This window comes from Pseudorca crassidens, chromosome 13 (genome assembly GCF_039906515.1).
Source record: "Pseudorca crassidens isolate mPseCra1 chromosome 13, mPseCra1.hap1, whole genome shotgun sequence".
NCBI lineage: Eukaryota > Metazoa > Chordata > Mammalia > Artiodactyla > Delphinidae > Pseudorca > Pseudorca crassidens.
Genome location: NC_090308.1, coordinates 43,048,517 through 43,071,729, shown reverse-complemented (window position 1 = coordinate 43,071,729; position 23,213 = coordinate 43,048,517). Strand labels below are relative to the sequence as shown.

The following is a 23,213-nucleotide window of genomic DNA, read 5'->3' as shown; positions in this document are numbered from 1 at the left end:
ACCAATTAAAAAAAAACAACTGCTAATCCATGGCTATTATCTGTGTAAAATAGAATAAAAGTATGTCAGCAATTGTAACTTCTATAATTATCTTGTCACAGACTGGCGGTTTGCAGCTCAGCAATCTATACTTTGAGAAACGTTGCTTATCAAACACTTAGAAGGTGCATTTAATCCAAACTTGAGCAGTTCAGGAAGCATTTCTAAGCAGAAGCCCTTCTAAGAGGAGAACTAAGGGGGTAAAGGCCCTAGGCAGCACCAGCTGTATTTTGGCAAAGGTCTTTAGGCTGAAAGGAGTGAAACTTTGAGAGTGGGGAGAGATGAAACTGGAGAGGTATGCAGGGCCCAGATTGTGTGGGATGTTTGGATTTTAACAATGAGCAATGAAGAGGACTCAACTGGAAGTCACAAAATCGCATGTGTATTTTAGAACGGTTTGCCTTCCGTGTGGAAGATGGACTGACAGAGGATCAAGACAGGGAGCCCATTTAGGAGGTTATTACATTGTCTAGGTAAGAGATAATGATGGCATGAAGGAGCGTAACTGCATGGGAATATAGAGTAGAAACCTGTTTACCAGCCTGGATGACAGAATATTAGAAATGATAGCTTCCAGAATTTTCCAGCTGGCAATATTATTTTTTAAGACTATGAAGGTTATGGTTTTGTCAGTTCTTGCTGTTAATACACACTATTTTTTTTTAAACATCTTTATTGGAGTATAATTGCTTTACAATGGTGTGTTAGTTTCTGCTGTATAACAAAGTGAATCAGCTATACATATTATTCATTCTTGGAGTGCAACTTTCTGTATTTGATGCCATAAATAATATTTATAGAACTTCATTCAAATAAGTTCTTGTTCATTTTTTCATGGGGCAGTAGACACTTATTGCTTTTCTTTTTTGTTATTTAATATCCATTTCTTCATCTGCCCGGATTTCCTTTTGAGAAATTGCCTCTGTCCCATGGCATACAGTCACATGCTGATCAGATGTGCCCTCTCTGGAATCTGAAATTTGAGCAGACATTCTACCTCTGCTCCTAACCTGATTGACCCTGCTGTAAATTATGCCATATTCCGGCCCCTACTGTTGCCTTTGTTCTAGCAGAGTTCCCTAGTTACCTATGGATTCTGTGAGCTTCTGATAATTTGAATGAATTCTCTTCTGCTTAAATTGGCCAGAGTAGGATTCTAGCTTGCAACCTTACATGGCAAATCCAACAGAATCTGAAAGTTTCTTTCCTGCAGGACACATTAAACACAACACTCTACATCACCGTTGTATAAGTACGAGTGTAAATATTTAACAAAAGCAAATCCCTCTTTTTAGAGCTATGCCTATTAAATATTAAGGTTATTTCTAAGTAGTGAGGAGGGAATTTCATTACATATATAATACAGAAGAAAGCAGAATGCTATAATGGTAAGAGCCTGGAGGTGAGCAGTCTGGGTTCACACTCTGGATGATGACCACTTTCTTGTGCAAATTACTAATCTCTCAGAGTTTCAGCTTCCTCACAAGCTAATAACAGTACCTGTCTCACAGAACTATTTTGGAGATTAATTAATACACACAAAATACTGCGAATACCTAACGCAAGTAAGAACCCAATAAATAGTCATATGACTATAATACAAAACCAGTTTCTGAAACATGGATAAGAAATATAAAACCCACAATGCAAACAAGATATTTTATTGGAATAACTACTAAACAATGGAGTACTAAAGGTATAATTTAGAATTTTAGAAATTAAATGGAGTATTTAGAGAATTCATATGTTGTATTAAAAGTTTAATATCTGAATTTGGAAAATAAAGTAAAATTTCACAATCACTGAAATGCTTACTTCTTCAAGGGATCTTCTCGGCTGTAAAGACTTGAGAAGCTTGTCTCCTGGCCTTGAAAAGAAATTTTAAAAAATATTAGTAGTAAGGGAGAAGTCAATTAATTAAAGTATGTATTAATTTTATAATACAAAAAATCTGGAATTTTTTCCAAGATAATGAAAATTCCTTAAGGAATATTACAACTTCAAATTTAGGAAATTAGGAAAAACATTTTGAAAGCCAAGCCATTAAAAAATTAAAGAAAATTCCAGATAAAGACAAAACACAAAGGATTAAAAAGAAAATAACACCTTTTTTATGGAATAATGAATCAAAATTAAAAATCCTGGCTCAAAGTCAGAGAGAGGTAAAAACAGAGAGAAGGAGAGATAGAGATGGGGCTACAAGCAGAGAACCACCACCAAGGTCTCACTTTCCAAGACCAGAAAGCTAACAGCTAAATAAAATGTGCAGCTAGCCTCCATGATATTGGGTAGGCCAAAAAGTTCACTCGGGCTTTTCCATAACATCTTAACCCCACCTATGATGTCAAAAGTTATCGGTATATTGGTGAACAAGCATCTTGGTATTTTGTAACAGTTAAAATGAACCTCTAACTTTATTCAGCCAAATTAATGATAGGGTGAAAAAAATGAATGCAATTTTGGTATTTAAGTCATTGCAAAGAAACCTCTAATGTATCGTAATTAAACTGAAGAACGTCTTAAACAGTCCTTGCCTGTATATCCCAAGTTGTGATGCTGAAAAGATTACTCTAGCTCTATCTCTCATTTCAAACAATTTTAGTCCTTTCCCTCATGATCCTATTATTCTTCATAAACGCTCCTTTCTACTGCTCTATCTCTTCTCTCTTTAGAGGGAAACAAATGTGAAGTACTCTAATAGGGACATTTTTTTTTTCTTTAAGATTTGAGAACTGTGTATTTTCTAGACTTGATATGCTACCACATAGCTTCAGTTTATACAAGTGGAGGGTTTCCAATTCCTAGGAATTCTTCTATAATGTACTACTCATCACTTAAATGCAAGGGATAAAGAGGTAACTGTATTGAAGTTAATTTCTGGAATTGTATATATCCAATAAGTAAGTGTATGTGTCCTATTAGAGTACTTCACTCTCTCAATAGTGTGATATATGTATCTCCAATAGTTCATCCAACATATCCAAGTGCCTAACACAGAGCCTCAGGAATCACTAGAATCACATTTAATAAACAGTAATTATGAGACCAATATGAGTTAGAACTCCTTGGATTAAGTTAGCTTTTTCTTACCATATATGTTGCCATTTTTCATTACTCCCCTGACATTAAAAACTAAATTATGTATTATAAAATTAAATATTTTTGTGAAGCTCTAAGTAAAATATTTGACAAAATTAGGTACCATTTGAAATTTAAAGATGTTCATTCCAGAAATTAAATGACATACAAAATATCTTTGCCAACCTAATGTTACAGAATGAGGTGTTAGGAGTTAGCTAAAAATTTTATACTCTGAAGTCCAACCTGTCCAAGCTTCACATAATAAATATTTAGATACTTACAATTTTCTCCTCTGAAGAAAGAACACCCTCTACTGCCACTATCTGGTACTGCTTATGTTTTAAATTCCCCACAAATTTCCGAAGTTGCTTGACACTGCTAGCTTCCATGTCTTGTTTTAAGAGTTTCTGCATTTCTCGAGAAGGACATCCAGGATCAAATACTAGTAAACATAATGTTCGGTTTTTTCTCTCTTCAATTCCAACAACTGTTTGACTATGACCTATCAAAAAATCAAGTAAGAGCTATATATATATATATATGTGTGTGTGTGCGCGTGTGTGATATCTACTTATATGTAGCTATATACAGATATGTTACTATATATACACACACACATATAGACACACTATATACACTTTCTATATATAGTGTGTGTGCACATGTGTATTTAGAATATAAATACAGTCAGTCCCTCTGACATATAGGTTATCTGAGTTCTTTCAGTTCTAAGACACTTTCAGTTTTCTTTGTTCAATTTTAGTTTTCTAAAGGCTTCATGGCAAAAAATTCTACTTTCACTATGCCGTATATTTTAGTTTTTCTTTCCTAATCCCATAGTCCTTCTTATTCAAATTATCTCAGATGAATGGATTTGAAATTTACCTACTGAAGAACAAAAAGTCTCATGGTTCCAAAAGGTAAACAAGAGTCAATTTATACATACCAGAACTTCAATGGGAAGGGCTTAAACTTTCTAGCTTGTATCCTGAACAATGAAATTCCTAATATTTACTTCTCCTTCCTCCTGTCAATCCAAATCATCCATTTGACAAATTTTATGAAATATCCATATGCCAGGCACTATTCCATGCAGTTAGTGATACAAAAGCAAACAAAACAAACACTTCTGCCTTCATGGAGCTTATATTCTAATAGGAAGGAATTCTCCACAAACAAGGTAAATAGGTAAAGTTTATATATATCATGTTAGATAAAGAAAAATAAAGCAGGGAAGAGGGATAGGAAATGCCATTGTTGGAGGGGGGTAGAATAACAAGATGAATTTTTTAAAAAGATGGTCAGGGAAGGCCTCACTGAAGTGAGGTAAAGCCTTGGAAAATGTAAAGGATGAACAATAAAGGGAGAGTGAACCAGGTGGCCCTGAAAATACCAAGGACATCATCCATTACTAGAATGTGTCATGATGACAATACAGCTCTAAAAATAAGAGTAATGTCACAATACTCCTCTCCTCCCATTAATTATCAGAATCTTAACGTATCCTAAAGCAAAAGCCAATTGCCTGTCTCATAAAAATAAATTGTCTTATAAGTTATACTTAGTATCTGTAAGTTATACTAACCTTGATGTTGAAGATAGATAGGAGGTTTAGATGTAAACAGTACTTTCGGACTCCCTTCTCTCTCTGAAGAATAGTAGCTCAATATCCATTCAAATAAGCGAGGGTGTGTACCCAAAGGGCCAGTTGACTTGTGAAAGTCAATAATACGACACCTATAAAAAAAATTGACAAAATGGATTATTTAGAAAAATATTAAAAAAAATTTTTTCATCAATGGAGTTATAAAATACAAAAAATTCTTAATTTAGAATTAATTTTATTTCATCATCATTTTCTTAAGAAGAAATAAAAATTTTATTATTTATCGGAAAACTTATTTTATGAGGAAATTATTTAAATAACTTTTAAGGTTGATGACAGATATAAAAGTTACAAAAATTTTCTGACATATAAAACTTCCATTAGTAGTAAATGAGGGTCATACTTGATTTTTAAAAGTCTACCTATAACCTGAGACATAGGGACTTTTACTCCAAAGTCTCTAAACCCGATGATCAATTAGAAGCCGACCTCTAATTATAATTCCTCAACAGCCATTTGAAGCTATCAAAAATATCCTAAATATTTTTCCTGTCAGTTCTCTCAAATTTCAATAATAGACAAGAAAAGAATACCTGTAAAGATCATAAAAAACCTGTATGTACCCCCATCTATACATCTATCTATCTATCTCCTATTTGGCAACAGACCATGGTGGTACTGTTTCCTCAAGAGGAAGTCAACCATGAATAAACCAAACTATTTTAAACAGGAGCACTATTTACACTTCTCAACAACTATTTTAAAAAAGGTCGAATATAAGTAAAAGCAATTAATATAGAGTCATGAAGCTTAAGGCAAACTTTCCATTAAAGATGATCATAAGCATCTATCTCCGATGTCTCTTGAAAGCCGAGGTCCGCCAGTCAGCTTTTTAGTGCCTCATTCTTCACTTTAGGAACAGACAGCTAAGGATTTTTAAAAGTTACAAGAAAGCCTTCCAAATGGAAAAGACTAAAATAAATAGACATGAAAGCAATTTAACATGGAGGATACAGAAAAATGCAAGGAATAGAAAAAAAGAAAATGTTGGAAAAAAATTTTACAACCATAAAAGAATACGATGGTATGAAATTACCCCTTAAAATTAAAAACATGATTGTTAAAATAAAAATTTCAATAGAGTAGCTGGGAGATAACGTTGAGTAAATTTAGATAGTAAAACAAAATCAAAGAAAGTCAAAGAAGTTCAGTGGCCAACTAACAGGAGTTCCAGAAAGAAAAATAAAGAAAATGGAGGGATCATAATTATCAAACAACATTTAACCTCTAAGCTCTTACTACATGTCAGTCATAGTCCTAAGGACATTATTATCTCATTTAATTATCACTACAACTCTATGAAGCAGTAACTATTTACATGTTCTTTTATCAATGGTGGGACTAGGACAAGTTAAGTCGTAGAGCTAGTAGGCAGAAAGCTAGAATCAATTGTAGGCAATCTTACTTCAAAAAGTCTAAGCCCTTAACCACTATACTGAGATCTTATAGCCTACAATTCCAGATTCAAAAGGAAAAACAAATGCCCAACACAATGAATCAAAGCCCCACATCCAATGGTGAATTTTCATAGTATCGGGGCTAAGAAAAGATGCAAAAAAACTTCCAGAGAAAATAAATAGGTTATACACAAAGGAACAAAAATCAGATGGCAGCTTACCTTCTCTTTAGTAATACTGATTGCTAGAAGTCAACAGAGTAACAACTTGATCTGATTTGAAAATGATTTTGGGTTAAGAATAATACAGCCACACAAACTATCACTTACGTAATAAGACTAGGTACCATTTCTTAGAAGGCTAATAAAGGAAGTGTTCAAGCAAAAGAGAGTAATCCAAAAAAGAGAGACACATGGAATCCAGGAAAAATCCAGGACCCAATTCAAGAAAACAGTGAAGAAATGCAACATGATTAGAGCTGTGGAAGGGATCTAGAAGGCAAATAATGCAGACTAGAGCAGAGGAAAGACAGCTTCAAGAAAAAGGTGTCCAGGAATAAGGAGCACCTCAGATTTCATGATAAATGGAGTTTTTGGAAAAATTTGACCATGATGCAGCCAAACTGTAAAACGGAAAAGGAAAGGCAATTCTTAACTCAAAGAAAATTTTAAAAAGCTTTTCAGGAAAGATATAAAATCAGCAATGAATAATATTTACACAGTCATGATGTAAACCCTGACTTTAACTTAATAAAAACTGAGATTTAACCATATTACAAAAATTGAGGGGAAACAGATGGGAGATATAAGGAGAATGCAATAGACAATGTCTAAAAGTGACAAACCAAGAAAGGCCATGAAAGCATATTATTTAAAAACAATGTAAGTGGGCTTCCCTGGTGGCGCAGTGGTTGAGAGTCCGCCTGCTGGTGCAGAGGACACGGGTTCGCACCCCGGTCTGGGAAGATCCCACATGCCGCAGAGCGGCTGGGCCTGTGAGCCATGGCCGCTGAGCCTGCTCGTCCCAAGCCTGTGCTCCGCAACGGGAGAGGCCACAACAGTGAGAGGCCCGCGTACCGCAAAAAAACAAACAAACAAACAAACAAAAAAAACAATGGAAGTGACAGCTGCCTCTGAGAGACAGGACTTGAGAATAGATAAGAGCATGAAATGGGGAATGAGTTGCTGGTTTTCATTGTAAGTCTTTCATTTTAATGCTACTTAAATTTTATTTTTTAACTATCCCTTTGATAAAAAAAAAACCACAATAACAAAAATTTCCCAGATATGACAATAACATTAACTTGGTTTTTTAGGTACATACTTTATCCTTAGGGAGGTCAGAAGTGTATATACTTCACATGCTCCAATCCAGGCCTTTGTTCCCTGTAACCTGTTATTAAGTTGAGAGGCACCCTGGGGATCAAAACCTTCCTTCCATGCATCTTCAATCATAGACTGAATTTTTGGAATGCAAGGAACCGACATACCTAAAATTATACAAAGCAAATATGTAATATGACAGTAAAGTACTGAATAATATCATTTAGCAGTACACCATACATTCTACAGGAACCTACAGTTTTTATGCCATTATTTCTGACATCTTCTACCATATCATTTTCTCTTCCTTCAACCAGAATTCAGGTTTTTAATGTAAATATCCACTAAAATACATCTTTATTAAAGCTATTAATTGTGCCTACTATATATTAATTCATTCCACATCAAATGTACTTTATCAGATGATAAGTTCAGGGTATCGTATTTCACATACCTTTCAAGCAATCATCATAAGCATCATTTTGCAATAATGATGAAAGCAGCATTTGGAAATTTCTGTAACCACAACCCCAACCTTTGTCACCAAAAGATGACTGAAAGTGATCCACTACTGTAGAAAGCCACACACGCCTCACATCTGTGGCAGCATTCTGATAATACCTATAAAGTGCTTCCATAATTCCTAAAGTGAAAAAGAGATTTAGAAAGTTTAGAGGGATATCATCTTTCTATGGCTGTCTCATATATTTCTAATATCAACCTCTTTCTCAAGGGCCACATCTAAATCCTGTTGATTCCATCTTCTTTATCTTTTTACTGATATAATCTTGGTTATTGTCCTGCTTATTTACTACTATGGGAGTTTCCTAATACTAGCATATTACTTATTATGCTGAATTGAAACTGTTTGCTTCCTTCACTTCTGCATCTGCAGGGCCAGCACATAAAAGTACACTGCTGAATGAATGTTCTTGACCCCCCATTTTATTATACATTCTGCTGGACATCATTCTTTCTGAAGCTCAGTCCTAGTCAATTTGCTCTCAATTTAAAAACTTCAATAGCTTCCTATTACCCATGGAATAGTTTTAATCCATGGTATATGAAGCCCACAGCAGGCTATCCTCTAACTTATCTTTATTTCAAACCACTCTTCTTGCCACAATTTTGGCTGTGGCCTAACTGAACATGATTTTGACCATGGAGTTTTCATTCAATCACAATATTTACTAAGCACTTTTAAAATACTTAGCACTATGCTAAGCATTGAGGATACAAAGTATTATGACAATATTCCTTAAAACCTCCTGGACCCAGATTATAATAAGTGCTATAGCATGAATAACAAGGTGTTAGGACAGGGTACATCTGATTCTATCCCTTTCCTCCTTCTAGTAACTCTCCCTGTATTTCAAAATCCTACTGATCCCTTCAGAAGCAAATGTTACAGTCTTTGTAAACACTTTTCCTGATTCCATAACCCCAAACAAAAAGGTCCTCTTTTTCTGAACAATCACTACATTTTACTTGTGTCTCCTAGGTACTGGTCATATTTCATGGCAGAATTCTACAGTTCTTTGTGTATACTTTACAGACTCTGGGAAGCTTATTGGCAGGAAAATCTTATTTGGATAGCCCATACTTTCTCACATAGAACATGGCACCAAAAAGGCAATCACTAAATACTTTACTTGAATGAAGATTATCCTATAGGAAAATGGGTTTTTGTCTTTAAGAAGGCAGAGTCAATAAATCAAAACAATTAAAGGAACCAAGAGTTGTAGCTGTGCCTACACTATGAAGGACAGAAATATAGACCATTATAACCATTTCCAGGGAACTTAAAAAGATTAGACTCACCGTCAAGAAAAAGAACAATTAAAATGCTATATAACTGAGTACTAAATGTTGTAGCATGGAATGGGTACTCTAGGAATTCAGAGAAATTAATGTGAGATTTAGTATCACAGACTTTGATAAAGAGATCAAGATTTGAGAGACATTTAAGAGTGAGGTGGAATAATAGAAAAATAGGGAAAAAAAGTAATGTACATTCTAATATACTTTGGCATAGTTACTACTAACTCAATGATGCCTCATTGTGTATGTAATACTGTCCTAGTAACCACATCATAGCACTTGCTTTTAAAGGAAAATTTCCTCATAATTAAAGTTCTTTATTTCTTCGCACCTAAATGTCTTTAGATATTTTCCAAGATGAATGTACCTTCTGTTAAATTCTATTCTATTCTATATAGAATATAGAATGTTAAAATAATGAGACTCTTCAAATGAGAGCAGCTTCAATAAACATCTGCATAACTAACAAAAAATACAAATTTTATTTGGAAGTCCGGATTTCCTGGATCTGGATTTCTTTTTCCTTCCCAAGGTTAGGGAAGTTTTCAGAGAGCCAGTGTCTCCTGGAGGGGAGCCTTACACACGGCTGGTGTCCTGGTTTTTACGCCTGGTACCCCAGCTTTCACAGCTGCCACCCTGACAGCCTGATTCTGGTGGCCAGGAGGGCTTGCATTCCTGGGTCTCACAGGACTATGGCAATCGGGAAGACAATTCTTAGAAGGCCGCCATCTCCAGGGCACTGCACAGACAAAAAACTGAGGCATATCCCCAAGTCTTTCTCTGAAGGCAGCCTCTTTCTTTGTCTTAGAGATTCAGCCTGGGAGGCAAGCTTCAGGATTGGCATATATCTAGTGGACTAAGGAGCTGCTCTCAAGGAACGAAGGCTGTGGATGCCACCTTGGCATTCTCCCTCTTACTCCAGCTTACCAGTAACTTCCAGAAAAGAGCCCATACACTTGTGTGCAACCCTGATTTTTGCGATTGTCACCCAGGGGACACTGCCATATCACCTGGTCAGCAGGCCTTATACTAGCAGTCCAACAGGACTGTATATATTTGCATACTTTTGAAAGCTGTTGCAGCCACTATTGAAAACAGTATGGAGGTTCCTCAAATAAATAAAACTAGAACTACCATATGATCCAGAAATTTCACTACCATATGACACAGCAAGCCAATCTGTTTCAGAAGAAAACAAAAATACTAACTTGAAAAGATATATGCACCCCTATGTTCACTGCATAACGGTTTATAATAAACAAGATATAGACCCTAGGTGTCCACTGAAGGATGAATGGATAAAGAAATTGTGGTACACATACATACACGCAAAGGAATGCTACTCAGCCAGAAAAGAGAATGAAATTTCACCATCTGCAACAACATGGATGGACCTGAAGGGTAATAACGCTTAGTAAAATAAGTCAGAGAAAGACAAATACTGTATGTTATCACTTATATGAGGGATCTAAAAAATAAAACAAAGGAATGTAACAAAACAGAAACAGACTCACATATATAGAGAACAAATCAGTGGTTAACCAGTGTGGAGAGAGAAGGAAAAAGGGGCAAAATAGGGGTAGGGGGTTAAGAAGTACAAACTACTATGTATAAAATAAATAAGCTACAAGGATATATTATACAGCACAAGGAATATAGCCAATATTTTATAATAACTTTAATCTAAAAAGTACTGAATCACTATGTTGTATACCTGAAACTAATATAATATTGTAAATCAACTATACCCCAGTAAAAAAAAAATTAATGTAACAACAACAACAAAAAACAAAATGAGAAGAGATAACACACACATACATACATACAATGGAATATTACTTAGCCACAGAACAGAATGAAATCTTGCCATTTGTAACAGTGGAGGGACCTTAAGGGCATTATGCTAAGTGAAGTAAGTCAGACAGGGAAAGACAGATACTGCATTATCTCTCTTACATGTGGAATCTAAAAACACAACAACAAAACAACAACCACCACCACAACAAAAACAAGCTCATGGGTACAGGGAACAGACTGGTCTTTGCCAGAGGCAGGATGTGGGGGGATGGGAGAAATGAGTGAAGGGAGTAAAAAAAAATCTTTAGCACTAAATCGATTACTTCTAAATAAAAAGGACACAGTACATTACAGGTCAGTGTTCTTCAATCTTTTACAGATATATTTATTTTAAATTATACATACACTACTATATTCTCCAGTAACTCTAAAACATATGTATAAACAGAAATTAAAGGATACCATAAATTAAAGACAAGTAGAAGTTCTAATATTTTCTTCCTATATACCCTAATGCATCATATTACACATCTGCTGGGAAGTCCTATCCTGTATGGAAACTTTCTGCAGGGAGACCCTTGAAGTATAAAGACAGCCTTCAGAAACAGACGTATGGATATATGAAAATATGACATATGTGTTACAAATACATGGAGACAGTACAGATTTGCTAAGTGGTACTGAGATAAACAAGCAATAACAACTTAGTATTATAAGTATCACTACAAATAAGGGGAAAAATTAGATCCATACCTTCTCTTTCGCTCACTCAACTTTTTCCCTCCTTCCCTCTCTCTCACACAGACATATGCACAAATAAATTCCAAGTTGATTAAAAGTCAAAATATGAAAAGCAAGGTATAATTTTTTTTTTTAGTAACGGCTACTTTATTTTATTTTATATTTTTGGCAGTGCCGCTTGCGGGACCTTAGTTCCCCAACCAGGGATCAAACTTGTGCCCCCTGCAGTGGAAGTGCGGAGTCCTAACCACCGGACCACCAGGGAATTCCTGAATATGAAAAGCAGGCATAAATTTTTCTTTTGTTTTGTTCTATTTTTTTTAATTTTAGTTTATTTGATTGAAGTACAGTTGATTTACAATGTGTTAATTTCTACTGTACAGCAAAGTGACTCAGTTATACATATAATATTCTTTTCCATATTATGGTTTATCACAGTGAGTTGATTTTTATGTGCTAAAATCACTTCCAGTTGGCATAAAAAAATACCATGATCTATGTGAAGGAACTATCTTTTTAAAAAAATATATACTTTTTTAAAAACTTTTTATTTTATATTGGAGTATAGCTGATTAACAATTTTGTGATAGTTTCAGGTGTACAGCAAAGTGATTCAGTTATACATATACATGTATCTATTCTTTTTCAAATTCTTTTCCCATTTAGGTTGTTACATAATATTGAGCAGAGTTCCCTGTGCTATACAGTAGGTCCTTGTTGGTTATCCATTTTAAGGGTATAAATATTTAAAGACAATATAAAGGGATATGTTTATGATCTCAAAGATGGGGGGGTTTCTTAAACAAGACACTTAGAAAACAAATAAAGGGAAAGATTAAGAAATTCAATTATATTCAAATTTAAAATTCTGTCTAATTGAAGACACCATGTACAAAATTTAAAGGCAAATTATAGATTTGAAGAAGATATTTGCTCCTCATATAATCAATGAAGAATTAGTATCCTGAATACTTAATGGACTTCCAAAAATCAATAAGAAAAGGACAAACAACCCAACAGAGAAGGGGAAAAGGAAGGGACTAGGTTATTTACAGAAGAAACTAACTCAGGAGTAATCCGAGAAATACAATTAAGAGATGTATCCTCCTCTCATGCCCTATTAAATGGCAAAAATTAAAAAGTGTCACGATACAAAGTATAAGTCAGAACACACTGATGCTAATGTAGATTACAACCATTTTAGAAAACAACTCCATAATACCCTTAACAAAGTTAATTATGCAAATACCCTTTGATCTAGTATTTCCAGTCTGGATGTTAGAGAAACTCTTGAGGGGGAAACCTGTTCACAATTTGTAAGAATAAAACACTGGAAACAACCTAAGTATACAAGGAAATTCTATACAGCAATCAAAATGAATGAAGTACAGTTATAAGAATCAATATATTTAAGCAAATCCAATTAAAGCATACATATTGTATACCAATTTACACGTAGTTTAAAATATAAAAGATTATGTATTATTATGGAAACCTACATATAAGATAAAATTATTAAAACATATATGAGACTGATAAATACCAAATTCAGGATAATGATTCCCTTTGTGGAGGACAGAAATCAGAATGAATGAGGGGTACGCAAGGGGTTTAAAATACATATGAAAGGGTTTACAGGTTTAAAACATTAAATTTCATAAAAACTGGGTGGTGGGAACAAAGCTGTTTCCATATAATTTGGTTTTTTTTTAAACTATACTAACAGACATGTTAAAAAAAAATGTTAAAAACATCAGGAAAAATGGCATTCTTTGCAACAAGACAGATCTGATTGTGAATACCAGCTGGGCCAATAACTAGCTATGTAACCTTACCTTGGGAAAGTAATTTAACCTAAGTCACAATGACCTCATCCAGAAAAATCGAAGAGTACACAAGATTTTTCTTTTGAGAGTTACATGATACAATATATATAAAGGTCTTAGTATCTAAAACTGTACTGAACAATACGGTAGAAACTATTTACAGGTGGCTATTTGAACACCTGAAGTGTGGCTTGTCCAAACTGAGATGCCCTGCAAAGTAAAATACACATTGGATTTTGAAGAATTGTAAAACATCCCATTAACAGTTTTTAATACCTATTACATGTTGACATATTATGGACACGCTGGAAAAATATTAAAATTAATTTCACCTAGTCCTTTTTACTTTTTCTAATGTGACTACTGGAAATTTAAAATTATTTATGTGGCTCACATTCTACTAGACAGCAATTGTCTAGAACATAGTAAGCACTTAAAAACTTTTCTAAAAGGTTTGTTTCCAAATGTCAAATAAATTGACACAATATAAAAGTGAATTATTTTTAAGTGAATTATTTACTATAAAAATAAAAGTTCAGGAGTTTTAAAACAACAAACAAAAAATTACTTGAACACACAGTCTCACCTAAAACTATATAAACTATGGGTTATGAAAATTACACGAAATTCAAATAATTCTGATTATTACTTCAGTGTGTATGGAATATTAAAACCATGATTTGGATGTTTAAATACTCACCAGAAGTTTTTGTTTTTCCATCATCAATACCAATAGCTAGTGATTCCATCATATCAGCTTTTCTTCTATGAAATTCAGATGGATGCATTCTTCCCCTATTTACTTCTATCTCCATATTTCGTAGCTGCTGTTGCTTGTACCCTCCAGAATTATTTAAACCATATTGTCTCTATTGAACATAAAAACAAATGACTTAATTTTTATGTTCCTTTACATTAATGAGGATGGAAACTTCCCACTATTTTTTATATCTGGAAATATATTTTGAAACATTCTGGTTTATAGACATTTATACAAGTCAACTTAAAGATTTTTATGAAAAATAAATCACACACAAAAAAATCCCTAAGTTAATAGCAGCCTTTCTCTACAAACAACCATCATGGTAAGAGACTTGTTTTCCTTGTAGTAGGGAAAGTAGAGAATCCTGTCTTCCTACTAATGGTACTGTGAAAGGCAGATGAGTTCTGACCATACTGCTGATTTTTTCAAGACAACCTGTCAGTACTTGTTATTTGGTTCCTAGGCTAGCCTACAAAGGCCTACTTAATCCATAATTCATTCAGGTATTCATTCTATGTAGTGAATGAACTATGTTTTTGCACACTGACAATAATATGTTAAAACAGCCCCTATGGAAAACATTTCTGAGATCTGAACAAGTAACCTGCAAACTTACATAATAAACTCCCTTAAACACCGAAAAGTTTTTGTATTGATAAATGTTTCAAAATTATATAAGGCAAAGACGACTTAGGAAAAGCCAACTTTCTTTTCTCCTCTGAATCCTGGTGGGAAAATAATTTTGCAAATAAATGAATCATGAATGAGAAAAATAGCCTAAATTAGATATTCCAAAGGAAGAATAGCCATGTCTAAGATACTGGAGAAAAAAAAGTAAGAGGTCAAATAAGATCAGGAAGATTATGATATGTACAATGCATATTAGTATTTTAAAGGCTTTGAGAAGACCCCAAGTACACAAACCTGTTTAAGTGGACACTTTCAAACCTATTCAATCATAAACCCTTTTTACTCATACATTACCCTATTAGCACATAGAAAAAGAACACTCAAAAACTATATGAGCATTATTAACACAGATGACATCATAGTCTACAGCAAATTAGGTCTGAAAAAAGTAGAAAAAGATGTTAAAATTTTTAATGCATTAAAAATATAATAGATGCTACCAGTTTAGTTCAACAGATACCACCGCTCACCTAAAAAAAATGAAGTCTCAAACATCATCAAAAAGCATTTTCCATTAAAAATGGTTCTTTCTAAATGCCTGAATTGCAATCACTAAAAGAATTTAAGACTCAGGAGACATTAATTCTAAGTTTCTGTTTTAAGTACCTATACAAACACTTAAAATTCTGAGTCTCAATTTCCTAATTTTTCCCATTGACATAGGTTTATATCCAGGCTTTACCATTTAATACTGCCAAACCCTGAGCAAGTTAAGCTACTTAAGTACTTTATGTCTCCATTTCTTCATCTTCTGTTAAAAAAAAAAGTCTAAAATAACTTCATGGAGCAGTGAAGATTTTAAGATACTTTATACAAAGTGTTCACCCTAGTACATGACCAGAATGAGTACTTATAAATGGTGGCTGTTATGAACTATAAAAAATATATGTAAAAAAAAATTTTGTATAATAAAGACAAAAATAATAGGCTGAAGGCTTGATAGCATGTTTGAAAAATAAGAACTCTAACCAAACCAAAATAATATAATTGCTATTAATCTTTGTACCTGCAGGTTCTGAAATTCTTCCATTTCTTGTCTTGATTCTTCAGATCTCCTCTTTCTGTCTTCTTCTTGTTGAAGCTGTTGAGCCAATTCCAGATCTCTAGAACACTGGACTCTATCCATACCTATTATACATTTTTAATGTTTAGAATAAAATAACTACTGAAATAAAGGCTCACTTATATGTTAATACATATTTTTTAAAAGGAGTAAATGCTATTATTTTGCCATTTATTCATGACTACGATGTCACAGAAACACTGAGAACAAATCTAGCAGAACTTGGACTGCTTCTGTAAGGGTATAACCTCCACTTAAATCGCTAATACTCGCTGAGTGTTTAGGCTGTGACAGGCACTTCTTATTAATTATCTCATTTGGATCCTCATAACAACCTTAGGAAGTTAGGTATTATTATCTACTAAGGAAACCAGAACTTAGAGAAATTAAGTAGCACCCTTGAGCAGTGCCCCTCATTAACAAAAATAAGGCATATTGGTTTTTAAAAGAAATACTAGGGGGAGGAAGGAAATAATAAAGAAGGTAAAAATGTAAGTTTGCAAAGTACAGATATTAGATTGTAACTTAATTACAGTCTGACCCCTAAGCAAATAGTACAACTATGGAACATCTTGCCCTTTTTCCTCTCTACCCAGTGTCCCACAGATCCATTAGTGAGTGTCTTCTGGCCAGCATCTCCTTGACCTCCCAATTTGATGGTTTAATTATGTATTTGAATATTCTTTCTTTCCTTTCAAATCTCTCAGCCTCTGGTACATCTTCCTAATTTGTCCCTACTTCCACTGGTAGAAATATGCAATTCAAAACTGATGCTTAGCATACTTCTGAAGCTATCAACAGTGATTCACTCAGACCATATTTTTCTCTCATTACCCACTACAGGCTTACAGAATAATTTATGTACCCATACAAAGCTTATCATAAACAAAGTAAGAACTATTAGACTCTCAACTTCAGAGATTTATTCTTCCATAGTAATTAGTAAAGAACCACCACAGTAGAGAACTGTTCCATCTTTACTCCAGTAATTCTCATCTTCGTATTAGGCTGAGTGAGCAGGTAATGCTGTCCCTGGACATCACTAAGTGGTGCTAGGATCATTGATAATGAACACTAAAAACCCCTGCATTAACAGGAGATATCTATGTACCCTAAGAAACTGAAATCCAGTAGAACACAATTGGTTTCTCTTTAGGTCTACATTACATTTTGTTTCAATGGAATTGTGAAAATCATATAGGATCTTTCCACTTCTAAGGCACCCTCATGATTACTTAATCAATACCACTATTAAAAAAAATAGGGGACAGAGGAAAACTTTAGAATCTCTTATAAAACTAGTAGGTGGTAATAAAGAAACTAGAAGAGTATCTGAAAATGCACTTGAAAAACTTTTAAGTCTCATAGTTCATATTCTTTTTAAAATTATATGTGCCATATGGCAGCTTCCTAGTTCATAAACAATTTTTACTGACAAGATGCTAAATTCAACTACTTCCAGCTGCTGAAAGAATGGTCTCAACTTATAAATCAAAAAGATTTTTTAAATTGTACAATATTTCACTGTCTTCTAAATACTGATGTTCTAGGTCAAAACCCTGGATTCACACCCCTAGTTCAGTTGTTAGTCACAATAGTTCATCCTTTATAACTTTTCTGTGAAAGAACTTCTTTAAAAAGTTGAAGCGGTATTAGAATTTTTTAAGGGACAGATTTATTTTTAACCAGTGTGGGTTTTTTTTTCCCTCTATAACACTAATCTAAAAAGTAGATAGTATCCTAGGAAGTAGAAATTAAATCATGACATTCTTATCTTTAAACATATAGGCATACCTTGTCCAAAGTTGCTTTCTTCCAAATGCAAGTCAACATGTTCTTGGAGAATATGGTAATTTGTACAGATGAGCCCACACATAGGGCAGTCATAGAGTGGTTGATTACAATCTGTATTAGAGATATAATTTAGTTGGTTTGATTTTTAAAACCTTAAAATTTTTCACCCCAAGTCAAAGACTCTACTACCCACTAACTTTATTAAATAAGTAAAAGCTCTTTGTAGTTGGATTTAAAGCAATTTTTCTACTTCTAGGGTCAAGATGAAAGCCTGAGCATAAGCACAAACCTCTTACAATAAAGGAAAATATTAATAATAAACATTTAGCTCCGTAGTCAAAACAAGAAAAGAAAAGGAAAAAGGAAAATCAAATGGTAAGTAGAGACCAGTTCAGATATGGACTTTGGGGGCTGGATTCTCAGTACCCTCCAAACTGCGTGGTGACATGCAGAATTCAAGCATTCAGCAAAAAAGCAGGACACTGGGATCAAATGCCCTAGTTGGGAGCATGCCCAAGACAGAAGAAATGGTACCTCTACAAGACCAAGACCTGGCTGATACTGGGTACCGAAAATGTTATTATGTTATTAGGGAACTGCAAATTAAAACAAGATAACACTACACATATATTAGAATGACCAAAATCTGGACCACTGACAACACAAAATGCTGGCAAGGATGTGAGCAAGAGAACCTCTCATTCACTGCTGGTGGGAATGCAAAATGGTACAACCACTTTGGAAGGGTTGCGCAGTTTCTTATAAAACTAAACACACTGTCACCATATGATCCAGAATCATGAATTCCCTTGTATTTACCCAAATGAATTGAAAATTTCTGTCCACACAAAAACCGGTACATGGACATTTATAGCAGCTTTATTCATAATTGCCAAAACCTGGAAGCAACCAAGATGTCCTTCAGTAGGTGAACAGATAAATAAACTGTGGCACATCCAAAGGAATATTATTCAACGCTTAAAAAAAAAAAGAATGGGCTATCAAGCCATAAAAAGACATGGAGGAATCTTAAATGTACATTACTTAGTGAAATAAACCAATCTGAAAAAGCGACATACTGTATGATTCCAATTATATGACATTCTGGAAAAGGCAAAAATATGGATAGTAAAAAGATCAGTGGTTGCCAGGGGGAGGGAAGGATGAATAGGTGGAGCACAGAGGAATTTTTGGGCAGTGTGACTATTCTGTATGATACTAAATACTAAATGGTGGGTTCATGTAATTATACATTCGTCAAAACCTGTAGAATAGGGCTTCCCTGGTGGCGCAGTGGTTGGGAGTCTGCCTGCCAATGCGGGGGATGCGGGTTCGACCCCAGTCTGGGAGGATCCCGCGTGCCACGGAGCGGCTGGGCCCGTGAGCCATGGCCGCTGGGCCTGCGTGTCCGGAGCCTGTGCTCCGTGACAGGAGGGGACGCAGCGGTGGGAGGCCAGCATACCGCAAAACAAACAAACAAAAAAACCCAAAAAAAACCCTGTAGAATATATAACACCAAGAGTGAACCCTAATGTAAACTATGGACTTTGAGTGATATTGATGTGTCAATGTAGATTCACTGATTTTAACAAACTATCACTTGGTATGGGTTGTTGAATAATGGAGAAGGTTGTGAGGATAAGGGGACAGGAGGTATACGGGTAATCTCTGTACTTTCTACTCAATTTTGCTGTGAACCTGAAACTTCCCTAAAAAATAGCATTTATTAGATTTCAAAAAATGAATTTATGCACTCTCCTTAACCTTTTATAGAAATTAACTCAAATGAATCAGACTTAAATGTAAAATTCAAAACTCTAAAACTTCTAGAAGATAACGTGGGAAAGGTGACCTTGGGTCTGGCAAGGAGTTTTGATACAACACCAAAAGCACAACCCATGAAAGAAGAAATCAAGTAAGTTGAACTTCATTAAAAGTAAAAACTTCTGTGCTGTGAAAGACACTGTTAAGAGAATGAAAAGACAAGCCTCAGACCAGGAAAAAATATTTGCATAAAACATTATCTGATAAAGGACTTGCATCCAAAATATATAAATTACTCTTAAAAACTCAATGGTATCAAAGAAATACATGATTCTAAATGTGTATGCACCAATAAAAGAGCCTCAAAATACATGAAACAAATCCTAATAGAGCTGAAAGGAAAAACAGACAAATACACAATTATAATTAGGGACTTCAACTCCCTTCCAAAAACCGGTAGAACTGCTAGACAGGAAATCAGCAAGGACATGGAAGATCTGAACACGATCAAACAACATACCCTAATTGACAAATATAGAACACTCGACCCAACAACCACAGAACACACATTTTTTCCCCAAGTGTCTATGGAACATGTGCTGAGATAGACCATATACCATACCTTAGGCCATAAAACAAGTTTCAAGAAATTCAAAAGAACTTAAACCATAAAGTTTGTTCTCTGATCATAACAGAATCAAACTAGAACTTGGTAACAAAATCTGAGTTCCAGACAGTTCAGATGCCACTGGGCTGGTGGTAAATAAAAGAATGGCCTCTGCAGGGCTTCCCTGGCGGCGCAGTGGTTGAGAGTCTGCCTGCCGATGCAGGGGACCCAGGTTCGTGCCCCGGTCCGGGAAGATCCCACATGCCGCGGAGTGGCTAGGCCCGTGAGCCACGGCCGCTGAGCCTGCGTGTCCGGAGCCTGTGCTATGCAACGGGAGCGGCCACAGCAGTGAGGGGCTCGCGTACCACAAAAAAAAAAAAAAAAAAAAAATGGCCTCTGCAAACTGGACTCTGAGTGTATTTCTCCTCAGAAAGTTTCTAAAACTATTTTCAATGTAGCTGAAACATTTACTATTTGCATCAAAACTCTTTTCCATTATTGTATTTTCATATTGCAATAATGGCAAATGAACAATGTTATAAACAAATTGAAAACACATTTGTAGTGATCTCATTTACAAATCAACTTTTGGGACACCACATATTAAACTGAGACTACTGCTACTTACTTATTATATAAAACGAATACTTTACCTTCTAATGGAGTGTCTAAAAGATCGGCATGCTCTGTTTTCACGTGAGTTTCCATATCTTGACTACAATCTTCTATTTTTCCACAGAATGGACATTCAGGAGGACTATACATTGCTTCATAAATTGATCCTTTAATTTTGGTTCGGTCAGACTGTTTTTCCTTACTTTTCAGGAATTTTCTAGATTCAGTTAAGTTCTCTGAATGAAAGCCTTTATGTTTTAAAATACCATTGTTAGGCGGGCCTTGAGCTGAAATTTTCGGATGATTAGATGCACAAGCTGAATGAATACTTGAATTAACTTCCATTCTACACTGTAGGGTGCTGTCCTTCCTGCTATTGGAAGTTCCACACTGTACTGTATTAATCCTCTCAAAGTTTTTTTCTAGTTCGTTTTGCTCAAAATGAGCAGTTTCAATATGAAAACACATTTCATCATAATTCACACCTGACAACTTGCAAAATGGACATGTAACTTCATTTTCCATGTGAACAATTAGGAGGTGAGTCTTCATGTCTGGTTCTGAGGTTACTGTTTCACCACATATATTGCAAGATAGCATGGTACAGCAGGTAACTAGAAAAGAATACAATATTATTTTAAGTTAGAAAGTAGAAGTTGAAGAAAATACATTTTATAAAATGATTTCAAGCAATTATATTTGTTATTTATAACTGGATTATTTAGATAAAGAAATTTTCAATGTACTTACTGTTCCTCAAATACACAAATTTATTTATAAATCACAACCAAAATTTCACTACTGTATTTCAAGTTTATGGTTTCGATAAAACAAAGGCAATAATAATGCAAATTAAAGTAAATAATTTTTCAAAAATTCCAAAAAGTGTGTATCTGGACTGAGGTAGAGAAAAAATAACGTTTATAAACTTGCCCAGGTAAAATAAGTCAAGTAAGAGAAAACAAAGAGAAGAAACCTTACCAACTGATATATCTAAATAAAAAACTTTAAAGTTATTAACAATGAATTGGGTAAATAAATCTTTATAATAGCAGTTAACAGTTAAAGAGCTTTACATGTATCAAACCAATTCAAGCATCATTATTATCATTCTATATGGAGGAAACCCTGGCTCAGATATGTCACCAGCGCCAGAAAATGGTTAGCCAAAATGCTAACCCAGTCACTCTCCAGAGGCTGTACTCTCCACCCAAAGAAATAAAAGCAGAGTGAGCATCATAGAAAACAGCACTGATTCCAGAGTCAAAGAGAACTGGATTATAATCTCAGGTTTCATAATTTTAGGTGAGACATCTCACCTCTTTGAGGTTCGGTCTACAAAACGAGTTGTACTAAATCAGCAGTCATTTCTGGGTTTTACGGACAAATAATGTACTGGCTACTGACACAAAGGTGATTTTGCTAAAAGTAATTTTCAAAAAGCAATCACCATCACAACCTTTCTACTACAGACTACCGTTCAGCTAAAAACTATTCAGAAAACAAACAGGAAATGAAAAATAAGAAAATTATTCCCATCATTTAAATAAATGTAGCTTTCTAAGAACTCCCAACTTTGTCCTTTTTTCCATTTCCCTTCAGGTAAGTGAAAATAGTCTCTGATTTTAGATGAAAATTCTCCCAAACCCCCAGTGGGAAGAACGTCACACGCAGAGAAGTTTCTACGTTCCCTGGGCTGGGACACAGCTGGACGCACAATGATGCGCTTCAACTCCCTAACACTTAGATCACAACAAGGGGATGAGAGAAGTACGGAGGCCGGCGAGAGGTGCCGGAGCCTACCCAAGGGTCCATGCCAGCATCCCGGGCCAGGACAGGAAACCAGCCCCGATACTAACTGGGTCAAAGCGTTGGGCCCAGGGAACCTGGGCTGGACGGTCACTTCCTACTGGCCTGGACAGCCGGCCACAGGCCGGCCACACTGCCCTGTGCTTGGCTTCCTCTTCGGATCCCGCGGCTGACGCCGTCTGGCTTGCGGGCAGAGGAGTTCGTGCGCGGCGTCGATTACCTTTCCCGGCCTAAAAGACTGAGGCAGGCCCTCTTTCTACCCAGAGACTCACGGTGAACCGAGAAGAGAACCAGGGACTCCGAAAAGCTTCAGCCTCCAGGAACGAATTCAAAAAAGCTCTTTTTCTATTCCCCGGAAGGGAAGGACTCCCAGCATGCACCGCTTCACGCCAATCTGGGTTGTAGTGCATTCTGGGAG

At 35.2% G+C, this 23,213-nt stretch overlaps 1 protein-coding gene across 4 annotated transcripts; it reads right to left on the bottom strand.

Annotated features, from left to right (window-relative positions):
- Window positions 1-1,684: 1,684 nt before the first annotated feature.
- ZUP1 (zinc finger containing ubiquitin peptidase 1) lies at window positions 1,685-23,177 on the bottom strand. 4 transcript variants are annotated; one of them, XM_067702285.1, is made up of 10 exons: window positions 22,790-23,177; window positions 21,025-21,600; window positions 18,001-18,111; window positions 16,150-16,271; window positions 14,391-14,559; window positions 7,960-8,148; window positions 7,507-7,672; window positions 4,706-4,857; window positions 3,402-3,622; window positions 1,685-1,906 (listed from the first exon to the last, which is right to left on the bottom strand). In XM_067702285.1, exons 2-10 carry the CDS (start codon window positions 21,584-21,586, stop codon window positions 1,859-1,861), a joined length of 1,740 nt encoding a protein of 579 aa, XP_067558386.1. In that variant the 5' UTR covers window positions 21,587-21,600; window positions 22,790-23,177; the 3' UTR covers window positions 1,685-1,858. The 4 variants fall into 4 exon arrangements, with proteins under 4 accessions (XP_067558386.1, XP_067558385.1, XP_067558387.1 ...); XM_067702284.1 differs by having other exon boundaries at window positions 22,846-23,176; XM_067702286.1 differs by lacking the exon at window positions 22,790-23,177 and adding an exon at window positions 22,306-22,679.
- Window positions 23,178-23,213: the final 36 nt, after the last annotated feature.

Coding starts and splice junctions, on each gene's coding strand:
- ZUP1 (XM_067702285.1), bottom strand. CDS start 21,586: ATGCTATCTTGCAATATATGTGGTGAAACAGTAACCTCAGAACCAGAC. Junction 4,858..7,506: donor CTGACCTCCCTAAGGATAAA/GTATGTACCTAA, acceptor TTTTTTTTATAG/GTGTCGTATTATTGACTTTC. Junction 3,623..4,705: donor TATCTATCTTCAACATCAAG/GTTAGTATAACT, acceptor ATTTTTTGATAG/GTCATAGTCAAACAGTTGTT.